This window comes from Sipha flava, unplaced genomic scaffold, assembly GCF_003268045.1.
Source record: "Sipha flava isolate LNK unplaced genomic scaffold, YSA_version1 492_pilon_pilon, whole genome shotgun sequence".
NCBI classification, from domain to species: Eukaryota; Metazoa; Arthropoda; class Insecta; order Hemiptera; family Aphididae; genus Sipha; species Sipha flava.
In genome coordinates this window covers 95074-121307 of record NW_020273323.1, presented here as the reverse complement: position 1 = coordinate 121307, position 26234 = coordinate 95074, and the positions used below count along the sequence as shown (strand labels likewise).

The 26234-nt window shown below is 30.7% G+C and overlaps 1 protein-coding gene across 2 annotated transcripts in view; it reads right to left on the bottom strand.

Moving 5' to 3' along the window:
• Positions 1-26234, bottom strand: part of LOC112690188 (E3 ubiquitin-protein ligase TRIM9) — a 41473-nt gene that overhangs the window by 5557 nt on the left and 9682 nt on the right. The window contains exons 2-6 of one of the 2 annotated variants that reach the window (XM_025564140.1): positions 3947-4042; positions 3152-3385; positions 2769-2925; positions 2475-2507; positions 2130-2269 (exon numbers count right to left, since the gene is read on the bottom strand). In XM_025564140.1, coding sequence (XP_025419925.1) covers positions 2130-2269; positions 2475-2507; positions 2769-2925; positions 3152-3385; positions 3947-4042 — 660 coding nt within the window. The remainder of the gene's footprint in view (positions 1-2129; positions 2270-2474; positions 2508-2768; positions 2926-3151; positions 3386-3946; positions 4043-26234) is intronic. The other variant, XM_025564141.1, reaches the window with a different exon arrangement.

Here is a 26234-nt window from a genome sequence, read left to right as displayed (position 1 = left end):
TATAATCTACTATGTTTCGTTTTATTACCAAGACAAATAAAATACATACTTACTTAAAAAATAGTATAGTTAATCAAATCACAGTAAAATCACTTGCCATCTCAATGTAAAATCATTCGTCGTTTATTGTTTTTTTATGTAAAAATAAATAATACAATGCAATAAGCGAAGTATTATCTTCAAAAATAATAAGCAATCAATACAATCGAACTCGTTTTCCAATGCCATGGTTTTAAAACAAAAGGTCAGTTTGGTGAATAATAACAATAAATAAAAAAAATAAGCCTTCAAGATTCATTTCGAGGTTTAGTAAATAATAATAAATGATTATTATTGATTAATACCTTAATAGTCTAGTGTATAAAATATATCTACTGATTTTTTTACTGATAATTCTAAAAAAGTCCAGTTTAGCCGGAAACATATATTTTATCCTTCGTAATACATTTTTGCCGAAGAATTATTTTTAAGAAGTATTTTATAGTGATTTAGAAAAACAAAAAAATTTACTGCCGTCATAATTAATAGAAAATATGCTACAAACTCAAAATTATGCCAAATATTCGTTTATAAATAAATAAATGTCCTTTTTGAATTTACGAATGTATTTCACGACCTTATAATACATCAATAGTCAATTAACTTACGTATATATATTCAAAGATTCCCAGTTATTTTACATTCGCTTATTTTCAATACCTAATACGTCGACATTTACGACTGTCCAATTTAAATTCTATTATAATACGATTTGGGTTTGTGAATTCGGATGCATAGAGAAAAAAAATTAATACTCAAGTAGAAAGTTACACAAGGAAGAAACCAAATACATAATACTTTGCTATTAATTCAAAATTTGACTTTTATTTTATATGTAGTCAAATTTGATATGTTAATATGTAATAATATTCAGTTTAAAATGTGAATTTTTTTTTAAGTCAACATTTTTGTACAATAGAAATAATGACTGCCTTTAAAACCTTTTTTTATGCATACTTCATTGAAATGATTCATTCATTATAAGAAAACATTTTTCAAAGACATTTAAAATCATTTTATGATTCAATAAACTGTAATTTAACGAGAATACAGTTTTTTTCACGAATTATTCATTGTATCAATATAATAATAAATATTGAATTTTTTTTCTGTTCTCTTAATGACACAATATGTTTAAACTATATATAATATATAGTATTATCTATAAGATAATGAAAATAGAATAATGGATGGTTGGTCTGCCAGTCATGTTAAAGTTATTCATAGCAATGTTTTATTATATTTTTATTTATTTTGGCGATATCATATTGATATTATAAACTTGATTATTGATTTTATAAACACAAAAGGTTAATATTAAACCTAATATTTTTTTTTACATAAGTGCTTAGTACATTATTATTATTTATTAGTGTATATATTTTTTTTTTTTTTTTTTTTTTTTTTTTTTAGCCAAAATCGTTACATAAAATACTTGTAATATTCGCGTTATTATTTTTTATTATCGATAAAATTCACGAATTATACGTAAAGTTATTCATTACGTTTTGTGAACTTAAGTCTATCAAAAAAATTTTTTTTATTCATTAACAGATTCTACGTTTACACTGTGTCCAAACATTTTAAATCAAAAAAAAAATCTATTAAATATTTTAACGTCTAATGTACACAATTTCCGATGAAAAACGAAAAACTGAATACCTCGCTGTTATCATATAAATATTGTATATAAACATAACTGTTACTCTCTCGCCACCAAACAATTCTATCGAACACAGCTCGTAAATAGCTTTGTCTATCGTATAAAAACTATTATTACGTACTATTATTTCAATGATGATAAATCGATTTATCATTTAAAAAAATACTAAATTTGCATACCAAAAATAAAAAATAATAATAATATTTTAGTGTATACTATGTAAGTGACAAAAGAAAATAATATTTTTCTCTCTCTGCCAAGCCCACATTCTTTAGTTTTAAAAATATATTCGGACAAGAGAGTACAATATATCATTAATCTTCACTTGCAACCGAGTAGGTAAACACTATAAGATAATAATTTTCTAATCCAAGCCCGAACACACATTATGTACGCGAAAATCAATTCACTATAAGAGTACACCAACCCTGAAATCTCCGCCGTTTCCGTCGTCCAGTTCCAACACGTAACCTTCGATGTACGAAGAAGCCGGCGGTTGCCATGCGATTGTGACACTATTGTTTTCGGCACTACACTCTTCGGTGATGATCAAAGCAGCACTCGGAGCTAAAAATATCGATAAAAAAACGCATTAGACGTGCAAGTATAGTTAAATGACCGAGAATGTATGATAAATAGGCGGCACAAAGAATGCACACAACGTTATACACATTGTTATTTTCGCATGCATTTATCATTATATTAAGAAGAAGAAAACACTTATTTCAGTAAATTCTCTCAATAGAAAAAAAAATATATAAATATATTATACCTGTAGCTTTCATATCTTCCCTGTTCCCGATTGCTTTTATAAGATAAGTGCAAGCAGGAAAAAAACGATAATTTTATTTAGTATAATAGCGTTTAGTAAAAAAAAAAAAAAAATAGCAATGTAAAACACACATTTATTATATTCCATATACGTATATTTATAAAAAAAAAACAAATGTGAGTTTAATCAGTTACCCGTATAACACCCACTGTATAGCTTATATTTATATAAAAATGAATGTAAATTATGTGCTCGTTTATAATAGCGCAGTTATAATACACATAAAATACGTACTTTTCATTTGTATAAAGTTCATATGTTCGATCGCTTTCAACACAGTATTATCGTCCAGGGTCAAATCCAGCTGGTGATACGATCGAGGAGACGGTAACACGTCCTTATGCCAGGTCAGGTCTGTATTGGAAACTCTGGCTATTAACATTGACCCGACCTAAATAGAAAGAGAAAAGAGATAGAGAGACGGAGATAAAAAAAACCAATGTCTAATTAGTATACCACATGCACTGAACATACTATAATATGTTGTACATACGGGTTATCGGAAAACAACCAGCATGAGTATACGAGTATAGTATCAGATGTACCAAGTGCGCATACACGCGAGCGTGTACGATCACCCTAATGAACAAATCATGAAGAATACATCCGGCGCTTACTTGTAAAAACGAAACGGGATCATTTTCCTTGAGAGCTTCTATGCAGAACTGCAACAGGGACGTGGTCTTCTGTAGCTTGCACGTACAGCTCGCCACGTGCTCCTTTAACGATCGTTGTTTCGTCTCCTTGTCCTGCCGCACTGTGTCGATTAGCCACTGCCTCCGCCTCTCGATCGACCTGATCAGTGCGTCGCACCTGGCGTCCACTTGCCTTTCTAATTCTTCACATTCACCCTGTATCAATCACACGCATCACATCGAATTCGTCGAATAATAAAATAGTAATCATAATAAACGATAACGAAAGTGCATTATCTCTACCCTATCTCTTATACGCATATGCTGTACACTCTCGATAAATTGGTTCCTCAGTGTAAGATAAATAAAAGTGTCGGTATACTTGCGCAGCAACACTAAATAGTGTGCACCATAAACATAAACGACGACGACGTATTCATAAAATATTATATTACGCGATACAAGTTGAATTTGGTTTTATCTTTATCGTTTATTTTTCTTATACATAAATCGAACAGAAAATAACAATGTTTGTACTGACGACAACGAACGCATTTAATTCTATAAGCATATTTGCTTTTCAAATAACTCTAATTTCTAATAACAAATATTTTCCTAAGACGACATGAGCAACAATTGCCGAATAATGAAATATGATAACCGTTAATTCGACTTTACATTTATACTTCAGTATAATATCTCTCTCACACATACACATGCACAAACATATATATATATATATATATATATATATATATATATTATAAAAGTACTTACATTAAGTTTTTCAGACATTTGCTTTAGCCTCTGAATGAACTCCGTGGTCGTACGAGCTTTTTCGGACAGCTGTTGAAGATTTTGTGAGAGCTCCGTCTGAAACAATGAACAATAACAAACTGAATTACTGCTTTAGACAAGTCCCACCTCACACGAATTAACACGTTCGTCAAATACTATATCTGACGAATATATGACCACCTATTGTATACTAACATACAGACCTAAGTATTGGACCCTTCTTCGTTAAACTTAGGTACTCATTAAAATACATTTCGTTTAACTATATATAACTCCATCAAGCATACCATTCTAGTTAGGGTACGTTCAGAAGAAACCTATTGCACACCCCCGTGGGTAGTCAGACCCCATATAGAGCGATTATAACTGCTAATTTATGAACGAGGCATTTTTGATGTCTCATTTAGAGCAACGTAACTATTACTATTATTCTCTACAGAATACGTTAAATGCCAGAGATATATATAACTGGCTGTCAGCGGGCCTCATCCGGCCCTTGTCCTTTTCTGATCTATCCCGTGCTACAGTTTCAAATCATGTCATAACATTTTAGCGTTTATCACGTTGATCGTAAAATGTAGATATTATATTTTTCTCTAGCACTAAACTCCAACTAAATCACTAAATGTCAACCTATAATATATACCCACATCAGCATACCTAGCTAACATAGCTATAAGTTTTAAGCATTTATTTTATAGTATTGATTCAGTCGTAAAATTAAATTATTTAAAATAAATGCTAATGGTCAATTTTAATAACCTTATTTTAATTTTTACATTCTTTACTATAGCCCATTAGATTTTAAAATTCTAAAAATTAGCCATCTAGGTATTTTGAGTTACCCATCCTTATTATATACAATAGTGGTAGCAGTGGCGTGGCAAGCATGTTTCAAACCCTAAGCAAAGTATTTAAATAATGATACACCCCCCCCTTCCCCTTACTAAATAATAAAAAAGTATATAACTATTCAAATGTACTATTTACATATAGGACTTTCATTAATTCTTTTAAAATACCTAACCTATTTACCATATTTGCATATTAAATTATTTTTCATTGCATGTAATTTTTTTTTTTGGTAGCCAATTAATTTAATTATTTAAATAAAATATGTTCATAAATACATAAGCCAAAGGACACCCAGCCCCTTGATAGGTTTTTGAGGCTAAGCCATAATAAGCATAATAAGCATTAAACAAACATCGTTCACCACGCCACTGAGTGGTACTGCGTATTTACATCGCAGCGGACTACCCGTACCTATATACACACACATATACCAAATTATTAAATCTGATCGCGAGTATTCAGGTATAACCCTTACATGTATAATAATATTCAGCGGTAAAGGGAGGGATCTAATGTAATTTAGTCCATACATTTCTAAGTAATTTCGTTTTACGTCGAAAACATATCATACTGCATTACGAAGAAACTATATATGTGTATACACACGCTAAACATCATAACCGTATTACTCCCAAAAAAAAATGGGAACACCGAATCTACTTAAAAAGAAAACCTGTCTATAAAAATATAAAAATATCGATTTAAATGTTTTATTTAGCAGTGGTGAGCGATGCGTGTATTTAGTAGTCGTATTAGAATATTTATGTACAGACAACGTGAGAGAATTTATTTTCAATAATTCAAGTGAATATTATATAACGTTTCACCGAACTTGAATACGCATATATGTAAATACGGGTAAATCTCGACTGTTATATATCATAACATGGTAGAACTAATTTCATACGCTAAATAAACAGCGGTTTTTTAACTTTTCTATAATAGTTACAATTAGACATAAAAATATTTAAAGAGCATGATAGAGCTTGCCGCACGCTTTTCGTACGAATGTCAACGATTAATTAATATTGTTTTTTGTACGATGTTTATGCACGACACGGTATACTTTATAACATGTTTAGGGAAAAAATAAATAAAAAATAATGATTTTAACGATTCTAACAACATCTGCAGTAATTTTGTACTTCGCAAGCAAACACGACAATGTATGTACCTAACATATACGCATAGTTCAAAAAAAAATAACACAATACAACATCAAACATTATAGACATGAAATCAACGCTGTTGTCGAAAAAACACTTAACGCAATACAGGGAGGAGTACGCACTAGAAGTGTGGACACGAATAAGAATAAACGATGCTGCAGTCGGCATATGTTACGGAGATTCGCGTGTACATAGTTTACTTCATTATATTCGTAGCAGCTGGTACTTGCACACGCGTGTTTGTGTTTTAATGAGCAATTTTGAGCAAATATTATTCCACCAAACCTTGGGTTTCCACCGCTCCATACATGCACCTTGGATTCGTCATTTCATATCTCCGTGTTTAATATATATATATATATATATTTTGTTTGATCCGCTCTCTTAGCGCAAATACTGTTCATCGTCTCAAATAAATCATCTTCCGATACAAAAACATTACGTAAACATGTAACGTATATAAAATCATATACATAATATATATATAAAGCGTATATCACATGAGTTTATTCGTACCTAAATATACACGTAAAACACAACACACATTCTCTCTCTTTCTCTCTTTCTCTCCATTTCTCATACACACACATATGTATAAGGATGCACAGGAAAATCAAAAATACGTAAACTAGTGAATTTGTAGAGGATGGTATATATATAGGCAGAGCAATTCCTTCTATCTCTCTCTCTCTCTCTCTCTCTCTCTTTCTCTTTATCTCTCTATGAAGCAGCATGTATTAGAAATGTCTATACTAACCATTAAAAACCCTCTGAATCGTGTAAAATTACCTTTTGTTTTTTTTCTCCCCTTTTACTGCGGCCCCGGGGAAAAATCGAAACAAAAATTTCCGTAATATAATATATATATAAGACATGATATAATAACGTTTTGCTATATATATATATATATATAAAGACGGAACGCGTCCAAAAACTACATATTTACTATAAATACTACACACACACACACACACACACACACACACACACACACACACACACACACACATACTAACTGTTCCGTTTTCAGCGTCACTACCGACGCTGCCGCGATGACTTAGAGCGAATTGATGTCGTTATTTATTGTATCGAAGGGTCGATGGTACACACGACGTTATATACCCTCACCCCAATGCGCGTATACGAATTTTTAGCTTTCCCTCCGGAATCGTATATAGCTCGTCTATATATAAACAATAAATGTGTATGCGTATTGTCGTCGGTATACTACTACTATTGTACACGTCCTCGTTAACAAAAACACGTAAATACCTATGTTTTCGTGCACGTCCAAAGAGCATCATATGACAAACAGAAAGAATATTTTATTAATATAAACGTGCACGTCGGTTTACCTATACATAAGTACAAGAAGCCTGTCATCCTCACACGTCGTTGTCTAAGTCGCCATGCCGCCACCACCACGTTAAATTGACGACGGCCATGTCAAACAAGCAAGTGAAAAGTACGTAAGTCGTATTATATAATAAAACCTTCTCGGCTCTCGTGTGTATGCAAATAAAGGTTTACGGCGAACAATGGTCGGCGACGGCTTGTCATTTTGAACCCAAAGACGACCGAAATAAATGGTAAATCTTAAGAACGCGCCTGTCCGTTCTCGTGGACACGTGACGTGAATTCGGAACAAGAAACAGTTGTGTTGGTATGGAATTGAGAACGTACTTGGAAATTCGATTAATTTTTTTTTTTTGTTACCGTATATGATATACTAACGAAAACAGTAATAGTGTAGATATGTGTATATTTATACATATTTATATACATGCAATCGAAAAATATTCACCAACGAGCTTAAGTATATGTAAAAACAAGTAAGAAGAAATAACTACGCGAAGGGAAATAACAACAGAGAGAGAAAGATCTGTATATGCAAGTTGAGGGATGACAGTGATCGAACCGATCTTATTTGCGCTGTTATATTTTATATAAGAGTCGTAGAATGTTTTTTTTTCGTTTTTCGTTTTCCAACATGCGTACGTATAGTGGGGGGCTGCCATTAAATTTAGAACGAAATGCACGACACACATTTATACATGACGAAATTTTAGCGAGTCGTAAATAGAATTTTTCCATGGTGTATAGTGACCGCACGAGTGACCGTAAACGCTGTATTATACTCATCGGTTCTGGACAGCTTGACATCCGTCCAGATAGCAACGAGCGTCGTCGTATAAGTAATATATATATTTCCTATACATATTTTTGTAGTAAAAATACCCGTTAAGTTTTATACTCGCCCACCATTGGATCAGACTCGCAAGTTTAACGTAAAACATAATATCGATATTTTCGTGTTTCGACATACACGTAGAGTAAACATTCAAATACGACTGCTCCAAAACTAATAATATACAGAGTGATAAGAATTTCATGTGGCAGCCGGTTACAAAAAAAAATAAAAAATAAAGTAATGAAGGAGGTCCTCGTTTGATTTTTAAAAGTTTACCGCTAAAACATCTCTAAAAAAAACATTGACAAATTTAAATCTCGCAAATAATATTAGATTACTTATTTTATAAAATGTCATTATTATAAATAAATATGATGTTGTCACATAAAATTCTGATCGTCCGATATACATACGCAGGTCTGCACAGGTTGTATTATGATCGCGTTTTTGAAAGAGGAGTGAAACGTTCAAAATCTTTTTACGTAATAAAAAACGCTCAATTTAAACTGTTATCATTATCATACGTGTACGAGAAATAACTATATAAGAAAAGCGCTCTTCGCGTACAAGCGAAATAGGTATACGCATATTATGTACACACGTGTGCATCGTCATCGACGTTATTGGTTTTATTATGTTAATACACAATACATACGTATCGCATGCACCATAACGTTCAAATCGTAAATTTATTAACCCATAAAAAGCATTTTAATCGAATTAAATCCGTTATTTTCTACAGCATGCGACATTTACACCCGGTACGTATGTGATGTAATTCGACAAAATTATTTTTAAAAAAATAATGATAATAAGTAACTATAATTTATAGAATTTTTTATACGTTATCGAATGCAATCGATGCGTAATACTCGTGTGAAAATATTACAAGTACGAACAGATTTCTGAGTCGAGTACTAAACAATATGAAAAGAAATGTTCGGAAACACTAGAGGAATATTAAAGAAATAATAACAAAAGCACGAAATCCACAAATGTGTACGATATTTTTCAAACATTTGGAAGAGAACCAATATTCAAAACGAGGTCATGGCACCGTCGTCTCACGATTACCTAAAATTAACGTAGAAGCGAATCGATTCATTACGTAAATAATGAATGACTTTCAGAGTTCAAACAGGAACTTTATACGATGAAACGTCAACCTCATTATACTTTACATTATAATGCAATAAAACAATCATAATACTGTTCATATTATTTAGAGTAGAATATGACTTCTTACGACGTGATGTAACAATATGGGAATGGGCGTGCTTAGATAAATCGAAAAACATGAGTTTAAGTGTAATAGAAAAGAATATCATTTGAATGCGAGAAACGTTTAATGCATCAACAATATTATAATTATGATAACCATAACGATTTATACAGCACCTTTGGGGGACTGAAAAACAATTAACGACTCATACATCATTAAGATGTCAAATGTTGTGTTATCAAGGCTATCGATATAATTGTACCAGGATCACACTGAAAACTGCCTTATACCTTATATGTATTGATTTATTTTTGCACGATAATGTTTCTCTCGTAGGTTCATCGAATATAATAAAATAGAATAATAGTCAAGTAATATCGTGTTTTCCTTATTACGTGCTGAAACACTTAATGTATACAACACACACGTACTACCGTAAAAAACAATGTCCATGTGCAATAATCTGAAATAAGAGATTTACCAGTTTTCCTTTATAAAACATGAATAAAAAATGTATTCCGAGATTTAATTATGTTATCTAATCGTTTATAACGCAAGTAAATAAATATTACCCATAAAGAAACTTTTTCGGTATAATAATAATTTTTTTTGTTAATGTTTCAGCACATCTAGTGCTATTACAAGTACAATCACAATTACAATTTAATTAATTAAATTAATTTTTAGATATATATTGATGGTATAATGATTTTAGTTGTGTTATAAGTTTAATAATAATAGAAATAATAGTATTAGTTATTTTTCATCTTCTGATGAGAGCTTTTCAGTGTCCGTTGGGAGTATGTTTTGGGACAGTCGAGGTCGTAGCCGCCTGTTTTGGGTTTTACTTGCTAGTTGGTAATGACGGGCACCATCCGAATCTTTAAGCTTGGCGTGGAAGTTTTTGAGTTGGGTTTTAATCCAGATTCTTATCGAGGGTATTCCAGTATCGTTATGGATTTGGCGATTTCTCATAATAATAAAAAATAAAGTCAAGGACATTCTATGCGACTTATTATAATTATTATTACTACATAATGTGTACGATGTATAAAGATTTAAATGAAGAAACAATATTAATAACAGATCGTTATCAAAACACTTGTAATGAATTTCTACGGGAAAAATGTTCACAATTAAACCTTATACGAACTTTATGCACCAACAAATACAAACAAACACACACACACACATATATACACGATCTAGTATTTTATTATAGTCTCACATGTACGTGCCCGACGGTTGCGACGTATCTGACAAGTATTATTAATTATTATTAATATTAGGTATTCATGAACGATAGTTACGGGCACACGTCATCATTAGTCTCGCCACGCAACACGCGGAAGACGACGTCGTTGATTGTATTTGGTATTGAATGGAAAGATAATGTAGGAGATTGTATCAGCTGCGTTCCAAAAGAATGCATCAAACGCGACTTACAGCAAGAAAAGTTCATCAGGATAAAAGGATTAGTGTGAGAAAAAAAAATTAATGAAACCTATTTATCCCCGGAGATATTATATAGGTTAGGACTTTAAAATACATAATACGCGCTTAAAATTCACCCTTTTATAAAAAGGGATACACGACAATTACCGACGTAACGATAAGAACAACACGCAACACTAAACATATATAATATAGTATATTATACTGCAGGACTTACACATTATGTGACCTTGCACGCACAATTTTTTTTACATTTACAGAATGGTTCGCCAAGCACAGTTTTCAGTAGTTCGAAGAGCGAAGTATTATATTATTTTAATTAGAATCGAATAATACGTGGTCGTTGTAAATTAATGTAAATTTAAAATAGTAAATTAATGTGATTATATATAAATGTGATATATAAATCAATATATACTTTAACTCACACGAAAAACACTTCGATACACCATAAAATAACGCGAAACGAAAATGTTCCCGGAAAAGAAACTCTACCTTTTTCGTATAGTAAAAATGTTGAACGTGCTTAGTATTTGAATTATTAACATTTTCCAGTGGCTATACGAAAACACAAAATTAAAAAATAACACGTTTACATTGCAAAATTAAAATTACGTGATGATGTACGGTGTAAATGAAATCATGAGACGGATGAATAAGTTCAGTAGTTTCGTCTCGAGGTGAATGTGACCTGAACTGACGAAAACACTTTGGAGGGTATTACTGAAATAACATAAATTCTCAGTATATATTATATTATATATCAGTATCTACAAGAAACAAAGTATAAGGAATTCACGAATAGAATTGTGTTATTATGTTTTCTTTTGCTCGACTCTGAAAACAAATTAAATAGCAAATTAAAGTGCGTGTCCAATTACGAGTTTTCTCGAGTCATCATTAGAGCGCACTTACTTATAAGAAACATTAAAATAATCATTAGGGGGGGATAAAAAAAAACCCCGGAAAAATTAAATAAAAAATATAAACTGCAAAATTTCAAATTATCTTTAACCATTTTCTGCGATTTATACGCATTAAGTTATTATAACCATAATGGAAAACTGAAAACTGTAATTTCGTTAAATACATCACCATTTTCTAACCTTTCTTCGAAAACCATTCAATAGCAAACAGTTTTAATTATTGACAGGTACAATATTTATAAAAATTGATTTGGAATAACTAATAAGTTTGAAATTAAAAAAAAAAATTTGTAAACTTTACTTTTAAACTCGAACACTAACTTCTAATGCCCTATTAACGTTTCCAAGTACAAAATACGTGAGCTTATTTTTTTTATAAGTAACCGGAAGTCAGTGTCTTAGTAAACATTCGTAATTTGCATAGTTATAAAGTGAAAATAATATGCACGCCTACGCACTAAATAGTTCACCAAAACTGTCATAAACCTAAACGCGGATAAAAACATTTTGAATACCAATGTTGGTAAAACAAATAAAAGCTCGATTTATAACATAAACGGTATTCTTAAACTTAAAGCGCAATGCGAAACGAAAATATCCCAAAACAAAAATACGCAATTTAATATAATGATCGAGTCTTTTTTTCACACATATACACATATGCTTATTTATATTCGTGGAGCCCGAAATAAACTATAGAGGAAAAAACCGTTTTTCTTTATTGCTACTCTATTTTTTTTTTTTTTTATCTTGGAATTGACTTTTTATAAATTCAGTTCACATGTGGCGCCTGTTTATTTTTCACTTTTTTTATCGTTACAAGCACAGAATGTTACTATAAGCTCTATAGCATCATTATATGATGGTAGAACTAGGAATGAAAAGTATATTTAGATAACGGGCAATTTAAAAAAGCACAATTATAACATCAAATATACTATCAAAAAATTAAAATATAATATAATGCGCAAATACATACAAACACGTACAAACCATACCGTTTGATTGTAAATATCATAACAACCAATTTTTTTTAACTGAATAAAATTTATCAAAACAGAATACATAAATATATATTGATACTTTTTGGTTTTGTATTACGCGGCACGTCGTCAATCGAGGTCGTGTTTTCAGGGGAATAACCCGATTTTCCGATGAACATAGACATCATAAGTTTAAATCGCGACAAAAATGTATCATATCGTCGATGCTAATCAAATGAACTGCGTTGACATCACGATTCATATATAATATCACAATCCTCGACGAGATGTATAATCAAGTAAAATACGTAGGTACATAAACGAATGGGAAACAATTAATCAATCTTTGACGCAACGTTTGGCGAGCTCGTGCTAACATTTTGAACAAACACGACACTCTTTGCACATCAAGACTATTACAACATTAAATAATAATATTGACTTTAGCGCAACATGCATTTATATATACACAAACACGCTCGTGTTTACTGACTTACAAGCACACAGCGAAATGACTTAACATATACGACTCCACGAGCTGTACTTTCAATGAAATTAATTTCTTGAAACAGTGCTAAGTACAACATGTATAAATTTAGCTTTCAAAACATATTTCCGTCAACAAGCTCAAAACCCCTCGACGAAATACTATTAAAAACTTCCGATGACAAAATGGAATCACGAAAAAAATCTTTGCGGCCACCGTCAGTTAAAACAACCCTAGTTGCAATAGTGTATTCAGTGACATACGTCAGGGTTATAGCCCATCCGATATATCTTCCTAGTTGATCATATTTTTAGATAATATTTAGTGTCAATCTATGGTGAAAGCCCAAACCAAAATTAAATCCTGCATATGACACTGCAGATTGTACTATAAAATATAATATATATATATAGTATTACAATTCGATATAAAAACACTTTCATGCGTACGAAAATCGACCTAAATGACTTTGTGTTTATTGTGTACGAACTTAAATACATGATTTGGCAACGGGCACAAAGAGGTGCAAAAAACGATTTATGTAGTTATTGTTTCGGTCACGATCGCGCGTGTGGCTGTGAATAGGTGAAATCAAAGATTGCTGCAGTCGTTTTTCACGGGCGCGTTTCCCCGGAGAAATAATGGGAAATCAAAAGAAAAAATTGCAAACTACACGAATCGCAGAAGCGGTAACAAATAAAGATAAATAACTCAGAGAAAACGTTGTGCGTATTATACAGTATATACATATACGTACATATTTATAATATAGATGGTGTAGTACACTATGACGAAGAACCGGGAAAAATAAAATTAAAAAAAAAACGTCGAATTCGTCGCGCCAGGTTTTTTCCCTTTCTTTGCGGTGTGCATAAACTTCCATTATTTTTTCTCGGAGGCCCTTATTTTTCCGGTTTTGCCACGCGCACGATAGAAACATAGTGATGGCCGACGCGCCACCCCATCGTAAACACGAGACTAATTAAATAATGTGCTATGTTTTTTGCCACCCCTCTACAGGCGACGCGTTCTGAAATGAAAAAAAAAAAAAAAGGAAAAATATTACGATTATTATTACATACAGCACTACATATCCCATGCACGTATTTTTGTTGAACGGATGTTAGCCGTCATCGCAAAGTCAAAGTCACCGCCGACAAGGCAAAACCTAAAATAGAAATCGTATGACAAGAAACGGCAGCGGATACGCTTGGTCGAACGCACGAAAGAACAAAATATATCGGCTCGAGCGCCATCAATATCGCCCATTATTATTACTACCGGGCAAACGCGTAAGATCCGGAAATAAACAAATGACAGAGGGAAATAGGAAAATAAAGTATTTTGTAAATTTCTCCATTTTACTGACACATTGCGCAGTAGCACAACACGAAACGCCTTCCTTCCTATCTTCCTTCTTTCCTTCTTTCCACTGTTTTATGTGTTCCGCTAATTTATATTATACCCTTGAGTAGACGTGTATATATTATAATTGAGATTATTTATATTATTATTTATTGAAGACTTGACTGTCGAGTTGTATAAATAGCGTATTGAGTTTCACACGAATACGTGTATATACAGATGAGAAGCAGCAGCCGGTAGGTTTATTCAAATTTATAATTTATACCCTCCGAAAATAAATACGACACTTCACTTTAATCGTTTCTCCGCGGCAATGTTGAAACTTTTCAACACATTTTTATATTATATATAAATACCTTCTTCTCCAATACACATACACAGACAAATATATATTTATATATATTAATATGTTAATATTCATTACCTATTTAAAAATGTAATGATAAATTTATTGTATATATTATATTTCACTTAACTAATATTAAATCATCATTATTAAACACTAACAGTGAAATTCATTACTTTAAAAAGCAAAAGTATTTCACATAAAAGTAAATAAATTGAACCATATCAAACAAACTTTTGATGTTATTTTTTACCAAACGCTTTTACAATTTTAATCGAACAAAAATAAAAATTTAACTCTGGAACAAAAGCGATCCCGCATCAAAGTGAAGAGATGAGATAATACATAATTTTAATTTAATTTTGAATAAAATGATCCAATACATAATAATATATAATAGTTAATAATCTACACATTTTATTTATCACAAAAAAAATAAGTATGAAATTTAATTTAAATAAAGTTAAGTTAAGAGATGAAGTTAGATAATATGTGTGTATCTACCTATACAATTAAAATATAATATAAGTTTACGATTCAATATATTATAATAATTAATCACATCTTGAATAGCTTTTCTAACAAAAGCGATATCAATACGTAAAGTGACACTTAGGTTTTAAAATATAAATACATATCAGAAAAGGAATATTCATACACGGACTAGTATATGGTATATTGTTATATAACTGAAAATGAAGGTTCAAGATTTTTGAATTTATTAATACATTATTTCATTTGCAGTTGTCGTAGTATACTGAAAGAACCACTTGAAATGGCAGTTAATGGTTACTATAAGATTACTTAACATACACCTGATTTCTGAAAACGAGTGGTTGTTTTACTATTTTTGGTTCCATTATATTAAATATTGAGTAAAAAATGTTCTCTGGACATTCGTGTAGTTTTTAAATAAAATATCTCGTCTAATTGCAAATCTTCTATAATTACAAAATTTCGAGTTTTTAAATAATTTTTGACTCACAAAGAACGTTTTTCCTACGTTTTTAATTGCACTTCCAATAATCCGACAAATTTTTGTTAACAATCTGCAAGACAACTGCTTTGTGATGTCGCTAGTGTGAAAACAGAAAAAAGCATGCAACTATTGCATTCAATAATGACATCCATTAGATGAAAGCGGAATTGAATAGTAAAATAGAAGTTGAATTAGAAATTGAAATGGGAAGCGCACGAGTGTAAATATACCTTTACGGGGAATAGCTGCAAAGCATTCATTCATCTTTAAAATTTGACGAAATAAAAAAAAGTCCATTTTTCATGTTCTATTTATAATACGTTCTCAAAAATCCAACAAAAAAGATTTGTGTTTTATTTTACTTAAATTCGAGTGTTTAGACAAAAATAAAACAAAAAATCACCCAGAATATTGTCACAGTTCATGTATAAAATTATATTAAAGAAATTCAATAAAACCAACGCAACACAATGTTTTTCTTTTAAAAATAACTATAGATTTATTTACATTTAATATTATTGTTTTTACGAGATTTAACCTTAAATGTTTTTAATATATAAGAATTGTGGATAAACAAAAATATTTAATAATAAAAATAGTTATTTTAAAAATCTTCAGTTATTTTCACAATTAATTGTAATGATAATAAATTAGACCAGTTCAATTTTGCAATTTGAAATATATTTAATAATAAATTAAAAGATATTACATTAATACTTAATAATAGCTACCAGATTTTATTTCCTAGAAAATTACTTTACAAAAAATATCCCAATTAGTCATAATTTAGTATTCCACAGTTTCTAACTAATGTATCAGTTACACATTAGTAATAACTTACACATTAAAATTATTTTTTCTTTAATTATTGATTACATTTCAACTATTTTTTTAATTTTTTTATTTTGTAACGAACGCTTAAGTTTTTTTGAAGTAATAAAGAATTTTTGTATTATAACTGAAGTAAATTATAGGAACCATGTAATTAGGATAAATAAAATTTCGTATGTATAGTGCGTTAACTTCCTAATGAAACAGTTGTTCTTAACTAATATTGTTTTTACAAAGTGATTTTTAATTGTATTAAAATAAACATAAAGAATAAACATTATGATACAATAAAACCATAAAACTAATGTAAATGTTAAAACAGTAGAAAATTCTAGGGAACATTTTGTATATATAAATGGCAATATCTGTAGCGATATAAAATCTTGTACATACTATTATTAAAATTTCAAATGCAATGCTTTACAAAGTTCACATATTTTTACACTCTATTAAAAGCAAATATTCTTGTATATTTAATTAGAATAAACAGTTTAGCATGTGTTCAAAAAATTATAAATAATGGTATAGAACACGCGTTTATATAATATATATCATCGTTAATAAAATATTTGTAGAACGACTTAAAGACCATTCGATATGCTCCATTATATACTATTTTTATTAATTTAAATCACATGACAACGACAATAACAACAAACACCACGAAAACAGAAAAAAACGTAATACTTTTCATTATAAGCTGGCACCCAGTGTAAAACTTTTGGGTAACATTGACATTTCTGTCACCTACGAACAATCCATATAAATATCTCAAAAATATATTTTTTTCAAATCCATAGATACTTCTACACGATTGATACCTAAACTACATTATTTGTACGATGATTTCAAACGAAATTGATCACAATCAGTGGAAAACGAGTTGTGATTTCATTTTCATTGAAAAATATATATGTAATCGAAAGAAATTTAATTCAAACAGCACGCAATAAGAACAACATAATAACAAACAAATGAGAGGTAGTGGTGGCATTTTACATCTAGACCCTGTTTCAATGATATCAATTTAGTACACAAAATACGTTTTCCAACAACCGCATTTAAAACTAATTATTTTAATTTTTTTTTATCTTATTTTGTAATGCATTTTATACAATTCGTACTAATTTTAAACATTACTATCGTACTCACATAACATAAAGTTTTCAATTAACAAATTTCAACGAGAACAACGATAACGACAATACACACACACACTCAACTAAATAACAAAACAAGAATCTTCTCGGCAATGTATAAAAGACAGAAGAAACTAGACACCCTTACGTTTTCCCTTGCCATTATCGTCATTATTCTATATTTTTCGTTCTCGAAACACAAAAACAGCTGGTTAGCGTATAAGGCATATAGTTGCGTGCGCTACAAGCATAATATACAACACATTAACAGCACTGTAAAAATATATGTATATTATCCACTCGGCGGAACTCCGCTGCAGCAGGTCATGTTCGCGTCGCACAACCCCTGCGCAGACAAAGCGAGCGCTGTATAAACGCAATCCCCCCGCGATTTTTGATATGATGCGGGCGACGAGAGCCCGGTGCGTTGTGCACAAGACCAACGCGGGTGATTTTGGCTTTCAAAAACATCCGATCGAACTACACGCAGTATTCTGTTCAGTATTTTCGATTAAAAACGAGTACGAGAGAGAAAGAGATAGAGAAAGAAACAGCTGCCATAAAACAAACATTCCATTGGCACGACGTGTAAAAAACAATACATACATTAGGTTAAATATGTTAAATGGAGGGAAATAAATAAAATGTATAAATGCATAAAGTCAAAAATGTGCACTGACTAGACGAGATCGTTTAATAATATTTTAAATAATTCGTGAACATAACGCGAGTAGCTGTTCTATAATGCTTCATTAATGCGAGGCAGGAACACAATAGTTAACTCTTCTTTGGCATCGTTACATTGGCAACAACGCGACGAAACCGCAAATACCCAACTTCTCGCAGATTCGGTTAAAGCGAAAAATTGCATTATGTTGCCATCGTTTTCCCTCAAGATCTATAAAAATCCAACCTAATATTATTGGTACTCATATGTATCATATGATAGACAGAAACCACACAAACGACACTTGTGACCGGGACTTGACGCGACAACTACTAGAATGTGTAAAATACGAATACCCATAAATTATAAATCATCTTCTATATACTTACTACATTTATAACATAATTCACTGCCATAAAAATCTAAAGTGATGAAGTGTTACGAAATTGGAAACAAGTAGTGTATATTTTCAATTCAGACGCTGCAATACTACTGCACCCGCTTCACCTATACCGTTTATTACTATAGTTTTTAAATATGGTAGGTCTTTTGAACATTTTAAGTATTAGGAAGAAACTTATATAACTATTTTACGCTCCGCCCGAGTAAAACCGATGAATTGACTGGATGATAAAAGTAAAAAATCGCACCGCGAAAACCCAAAACGCTTAGCCGTTTTATAGTCATTGAAAGTTTATAGTAGCAGCTCCCAATTTTATATACTTGTAAACAATCTAACAAAGTCCTAAATATACGATGTACTTCGACGTAATTTGGGATAATCGTGCGTTTTACTAAGAGGGGAGCTTCTATAAAAGATAAGCTTAGAGTGTCATATAAAACGCAGAAAAGTTTATCACAGACCCAACTATAGTATGTGTTATCATAAGAAAACACTTCCTAGTTTTATTTTTGCTCTATTCCGTAAATATAAGTAAAAGTATTGAACAAAATATGACAGCAAAATATCTACCACTGCAGTATACAGTTTACTGACAATGCGCGATATGGACACAACAATAAACCGGCCCGAAAAATATAACATAATTGATCAATTATTAATTTGATAACATTTGTAGCCTTTACATCTTTTTTTTTTGCTTATTAAAAACACGAAACGAAAATATAAATAAAAATAAGAACACTTATTTAATGCATTTCTATACAATAGTAAATTAAATATTTAAATAATGACTAAAAAATGGTAATTAAATTGAAAAAAAAACAATATATAATACTTCATAGCTATATACAACTATGCATGGTTCCAGGAGCCATTATTCTAGACACAGCAAAATTAATTTTTAATAAACAAAGAATTATATTACACGTGAAAAACTCTGCAGGCAAGGTATATCTAATAACATAAATGTGTTTCGGATCTCGCCAAGTCATTTATAGAATTTATATGAATATACAAGTGTAAACAACAGTTGTAATGAATACAAGACTATGAGGAGAGGGGGATGTAACGTTGAAAACACTCAGACTTCAAATATATTTAAAAGTTATAGCCACAATTGAAAAACATTGTCGTTAGTGATTTTTTGGCACGTTTTGACATTTAGTATTCATAGGAATGGGGTTTTGCAAAATATATAAAATATAAATTGGCAAACGTTAACGACAACACTCTGGCACCTTGTTTCGCCCTATTATTCGTCCACAGTCATTATTTCATTTAAATGAAAATGTAATAGTATTACTACTTGGTTGTCACAAAGATGCAGACAAAGAAGAAATATACATAAACACATTTGCAAACTTTGCAAACTAAGCGTTTTCAACAAAATAAATGTTTTAATAAAAATAAACTACATTAAATTCACTGACGAAACTTCAGTTTAATACTTACAATAGAAATCATATTAAAAATTATCTAAACAATTAAAATCAATAATCCAGAAACACGGAAGAATCTTTATAGTCATTAAATATATGTACACGACATCTTGTACTTTTCAGACATCTTTATTTTTATGAAATACACACCAGTAAATTTATCGGACAAAGGTGCATTGTTAGTACAAAATCCTTTACCACCCAAGTGGCGCATAAACATAAAACGTTTCGTTTGAAACATAACCATGAAATGAAATATCTAAGACACGTTTTGTAAAAATAATATTGTTTCTGTTTTATTTATACACTATACAACTGATTAATATTAATTTAAGAGTTTCTTCAGAAACTTGTGTTATTTTTTTTCGATCGAACATTTCTCTACATATCAATAATTCATAAATGGGTACCATACACCTATAACCTACATAATATGTTGCAGTTTTTGAAAACCAAAAAATGAATATATATTTTTTGTTTTGACTATTCTATCGGAAATATCTTACATAGTTACCATAACCTATATGCGATTATATAATTAACTATAGATTTGTTTTCACGCATCATATAAATATGATAAGGTCAACGACGAAAAATTAAAAATAGCATGTTTATACAACGATAGTTGAACATCATAAGTGGTTATAATAATAAAGGTGTATGCAAGTGAGTATCTATACCTTTTGGAATGTCAGATAGTTAAATATTATTTACGTTTGCACATAACTGTATATGCCTGCAGTATGTAAACTTTCTTGATTACTGAGTACTTAAAATAATATTTTCAATTTGAATTGCTACGATACCATACACAATTGTGCCAAGATTCATTGTCTACATTATCCTGTGCAGTATCAGTAATTTTATTATAAAATCGGATTCATCAAATATAAATATAATTTTAAATCATTCATCATATTTGTATTATCAAACTGAAAGTCAACAGAAAAATCATAAATCGTACAAATATATTGTATCTACATATTATACATTAGTGACTATGATATTAATCGCTATAACGATTGACAAAAAATCACAATGATCGTACATCACAGAACAACACTTATACGTACTTGTCACGTTCTTTTCGTCTGCGAAAGGGTAGAACTGAAATGCGCCAACTTACTATCTAACATTATGCATCTATATATAATATATCCATTTCGCCGCAATGCACTGAGAGCCTTCATGCTTGAAATACGACCACGTTGCACAACTGCCGCCGACACTCGTCAATTTTAATCACAAAAAATAATGAAATCGAACTACAACTACAACTCAGACAAAACATTTACATAATTAGAGGTCAAATTAAATCCCCTTTAGATGGGGCGAATACGCAAAAATATATACCACGATAAATATTTGGAAACAAGAGAAAATAACAAAATAACTTTAAATCGAAAACACCGTTCCATGCTTTAAAAGAATAATTTATTTTAAATTAATAATAATTCTAGTTAAATATATAAATATTGTTTTAAACAATTTATAAAATAGTTTTTTTTTTAAAAAAACCGTTTTTGATTGTTTGAAAACAACTGGATTTTGGAAATTCAAATTAGTTTTAATTCATTAGATGTTATAAATAAATAAAGCGAATACTCCCCAAACTTTAAAAAAAAATATTATACTTGCCAATAAATGAATATGAGCAGTGCTTGACTTGAGGGGGGACGCAAGGGGACGGAGTACTACAACTAATTTTCAGAAATTTTAGCGTCCCCCTACTATTATTACGTTATAAATACAATGCTTAACAAGTCTTGGGGGCGCTATTTTCTTTAAACTAAACAGAGTCCCCCTTCTTTATTTTTGCCAAATCAAGCACTGAATATGAGTACCTATAAAATAATAATTCTACATGAGACTGATATATATTAATAGAGTCCACTGTTCGTGTATATAGAAAAACAAAGCACACACATATACCAATAGTATGCATAATATAAAATACCATAAGGTAATAAATTAAGATTAGGCACGATCATTAAAATTACAATACGCGGGTCATATAGGTTCACGGCGTTCACGCCGCCGTAGCCGTAATCTCAACATTTGCAAAGATCAGTTGAAAAATTGAGGAAAAATAATAATAAAGTGCTGCACGTAGGACAAGTGTATGAATGTGAACCATAAAAAACGTGTTGAACTCGTAACAAAAAAATAATAATAAAAGAAACGACCAGAAAACCGGTTAGGTCTGCATAATGTACACATACACAACGCCGTGCGATGCGGCCTCCTGCAGTCCGGTGATTCCAGTGTACTCGTACCACGGGTGTTAACGGGGCATATTATTATTGTTTTCCATCCGATCCGTTATGGACTTATAGGACGGTCAAACGATGAGCCGTCGCCGACGGGCAAATGCGTATCCGTATAGCTACTATACTATATAGCATAATGATAATAATAATAAAAATTCATCGACTTTTAATTTTTTTTTTTTTTTAGGCTCATTTATCAGACCACAGTTTTTGTATTATATTTACATGAACACTTGGGAACGGATAGATGAAGAAACAAGATACACAACCACAATGACGTAAATCTACCTCGACCGCATCTCTTATCGCGTCAGTTACCACTACCCATTGAAGGAGTGCATATTAACTCAGTCTCCCATGTATCGTTTTTACAAGTGTAGTCATGATCCCTGGACCTGAATGACCACACGAGACGAGATTTCAGCAGGTAAAATACGTTAGACGTAACATAAGAAACTGAGACATATTATAAACGAAAACGACAACCGGCAAAATAATCGGGTTTATTACGTATTTTTCTTCAAAACCCAACCAAAATCTTACGAGTATTCAAGTTAATTACAAATAATGTATAAAATTATGAAAGATGTAATTAATTTCATCCGCAGCGAATCCGTTAAACTCAACATATAGCATTATGAACCCAGTCACTAGTCTTAATAGTTATATTATAATACATACGGTTTTTAACACGTTAGTAAATATATATACATATATATTTATATATACATAGCATTCATGATAACAAATAAAAATCATTAACTACTAACCACCATAAAAACAAACTCACGGCCGCTTTTTAATGGCCTATGGAAAATAAAAGAAAACATTCAAATAGTTTTTTTCAAACGAATACAATTTAAAATGTCAACAGTTCATTATATTATACATATGAAAATATTATGACTCGTACGCGTGTTGTCGAAGGAATAAAGCTGCATGCTACACCTATTATACTATAATGATTCAAATAAAATATATTTATTTTTTGGTTCAATAACAAAAAATGTATATTATGATTACATTTGTTATCAAAATCATATAAACATATCAATTTATTATTGAATTTCGAGTTCTATGGAAAACAATAGTTTCAATACTATTGTACGCAATTATTACGTACATAAATATTTATTGAAAATATAATATATGTATGAAAAATAAATATTATAAGAGTAGCACCAAGAAAATCGATGTATACCATGTTAATTTACCGGTTTCATAATCAAATTATATCTAATTTAAACATTTCAATATACGAATACACGTATACATGACTACTACTAACCTTTACAACAATATAAGATATTTTCTAGGATATTTTCAACCATGAGTTTTAATGTGCTAAGACGTCAAATATACGTGGAATTATTTTTTATGCATGGGAAAAAAGTTTAAATTTATATACGACATAATTAACAGTACTTGTAGACCAACAAAACATTCATTTGATATTTTACAAGTAAACCGTATCGCCATTTTATTCTTCATAAACTTAATTAAACTTTGAACAATATATTCTTGTTTATTATTATAATAAGGAAAAACTTTTATTGAAAAAACTTTTATGATTTATAATTGTTCAAGAATTCACCAATATAAAATATATATAAGCAACAAAAACATTTTTAATTTCATCAAATATTCAACAATAAATAAAACATAAAAAAATGTATACAAATATGAATTTATATTTTACTAATTTTGCCAACTTACAAAAGTAATTATTTTTCTTTGTGTTTCATTTGGTTTACAAGGTGACAATGCCGTTTTCTTTACTTAGCCACGTAGGTACTACTGAGTCCCATACAACTGTGTGAGAAAATATCCGGTTGGATTATTGACCAACATAACACAATTCATAGTTTGAACATAGCTAAGAGGATAAATGGAACTTTTTCCAATTTAACTACACTAAAAGATCAGAGCACTATAATATAGCTTATTAAAAAAAAAAAAAATACATTAACTTCTATATTTATATACAACAAGGAAACAACAGTATAAGACTGATACAATTGAAATAAATGTTAAAAAAGATTTGAGAAAGAAAATTAGTTAGAAATTAGTTATATTGAATATTGTTTTATTTATTCAACAGTGCAATACCTAGTTAGTTAAAAAATATTATATTACAAGAGGGAATAAAGAAAAACGGATTTGAAAATCTGGTAAAAATCTGAGTTTTAATACATGTATCAATTTTTTTGTTGTCATTATAGCGAACGCATATTGGAGAATCGACATAAAGCATATAAAAAAAATGTCTATAGCATGAGGAAACATGATGATTTTATTGAAAAACAACAGTTCAATAAAATCATTTAATAGTCTACATATTATATAAATATCAAATAGATGACAGGTTATTTTGCAAAAGTTGAAACGAAATTACTAGATGTCTGAAACTAGTGAATCAATTATAATGAAAAAAATTGTTTTTAATATGATTTACCGTTAATGTTTTTCAATATTATACCACAATGTTATCGATGGCATATAAAATACCAAATTTAATCATTACTAATCACAATGTAATAATCTAACAACACCATAGGCAACAGCAAATCGAGAGACGCAGGATCGATTCAACCTGCAGATAATACGGCGCAGACACAATTAAATCGAATTACACGATTTTCTCTTTCGACAGAAATATTCTCCATAGATAAAGGTATACTACACATATAATCCCGTAACGAAAATTAAAACTGATATAGCTGCGAAATCGTGAAATAGCCTTAGCACATAGATTTTAAAAAGCAAAAAACAATTCCGAAAACGCTTTCCAGTTTCTACAAGCCAGTCACACAGCCGTATATGAACGATGTTAATCGATTGCAATATTTGACACAGACAAAAATAAAATAGAAATAGTATAACACAACAACATTTTATATAAAACGATCAACCAAATAATATACATAATTTACAACATACTCATACATAAGCCCATATACAGGGGAGGGAGATTTGGAGTTCAATCTCTCTCCTGAAATGTAATATTATTATATATTTTGTGCTGTATAATATAATTTAGAATTTTTATAAATGTATTAAAAATATTTTACCCCCCCCCCCCCCCGGGACGATAATCGATCTTGAATAAGTGCTTGTTCATATAGAATATTATATTTTAACATCCATCCGTCCACGGTCCGCGTCACCTTATCCCAGTTCATCGCCACCCCCGCAGACAACAACGCTTGGATGGTGGAAATGCCGCGGCAACGTCATAATACGCTTGAATATACAGCAATCCGTTTTCTCGTTTCGCAAACGGCAGCCGCTACTGCCGCTGCAACCGATACGTCTTCGTCCGATCGATCACACGATCTCATACACGGCTTTAACTGCGGTTCGGACAATGGAATCCGAGCGAAAATTTCTCAAAGGCAATCCAAATGCCACCGTTTGCACTACCTACCACATCCTTCCCCCTCATCATCAATGCTGCCTTTACTCCGTAGATTCCTTTTTTTCACTTTATACATATGTATATATCTTCCACGAAATACTTTGAGCCTTAGTATAAACATA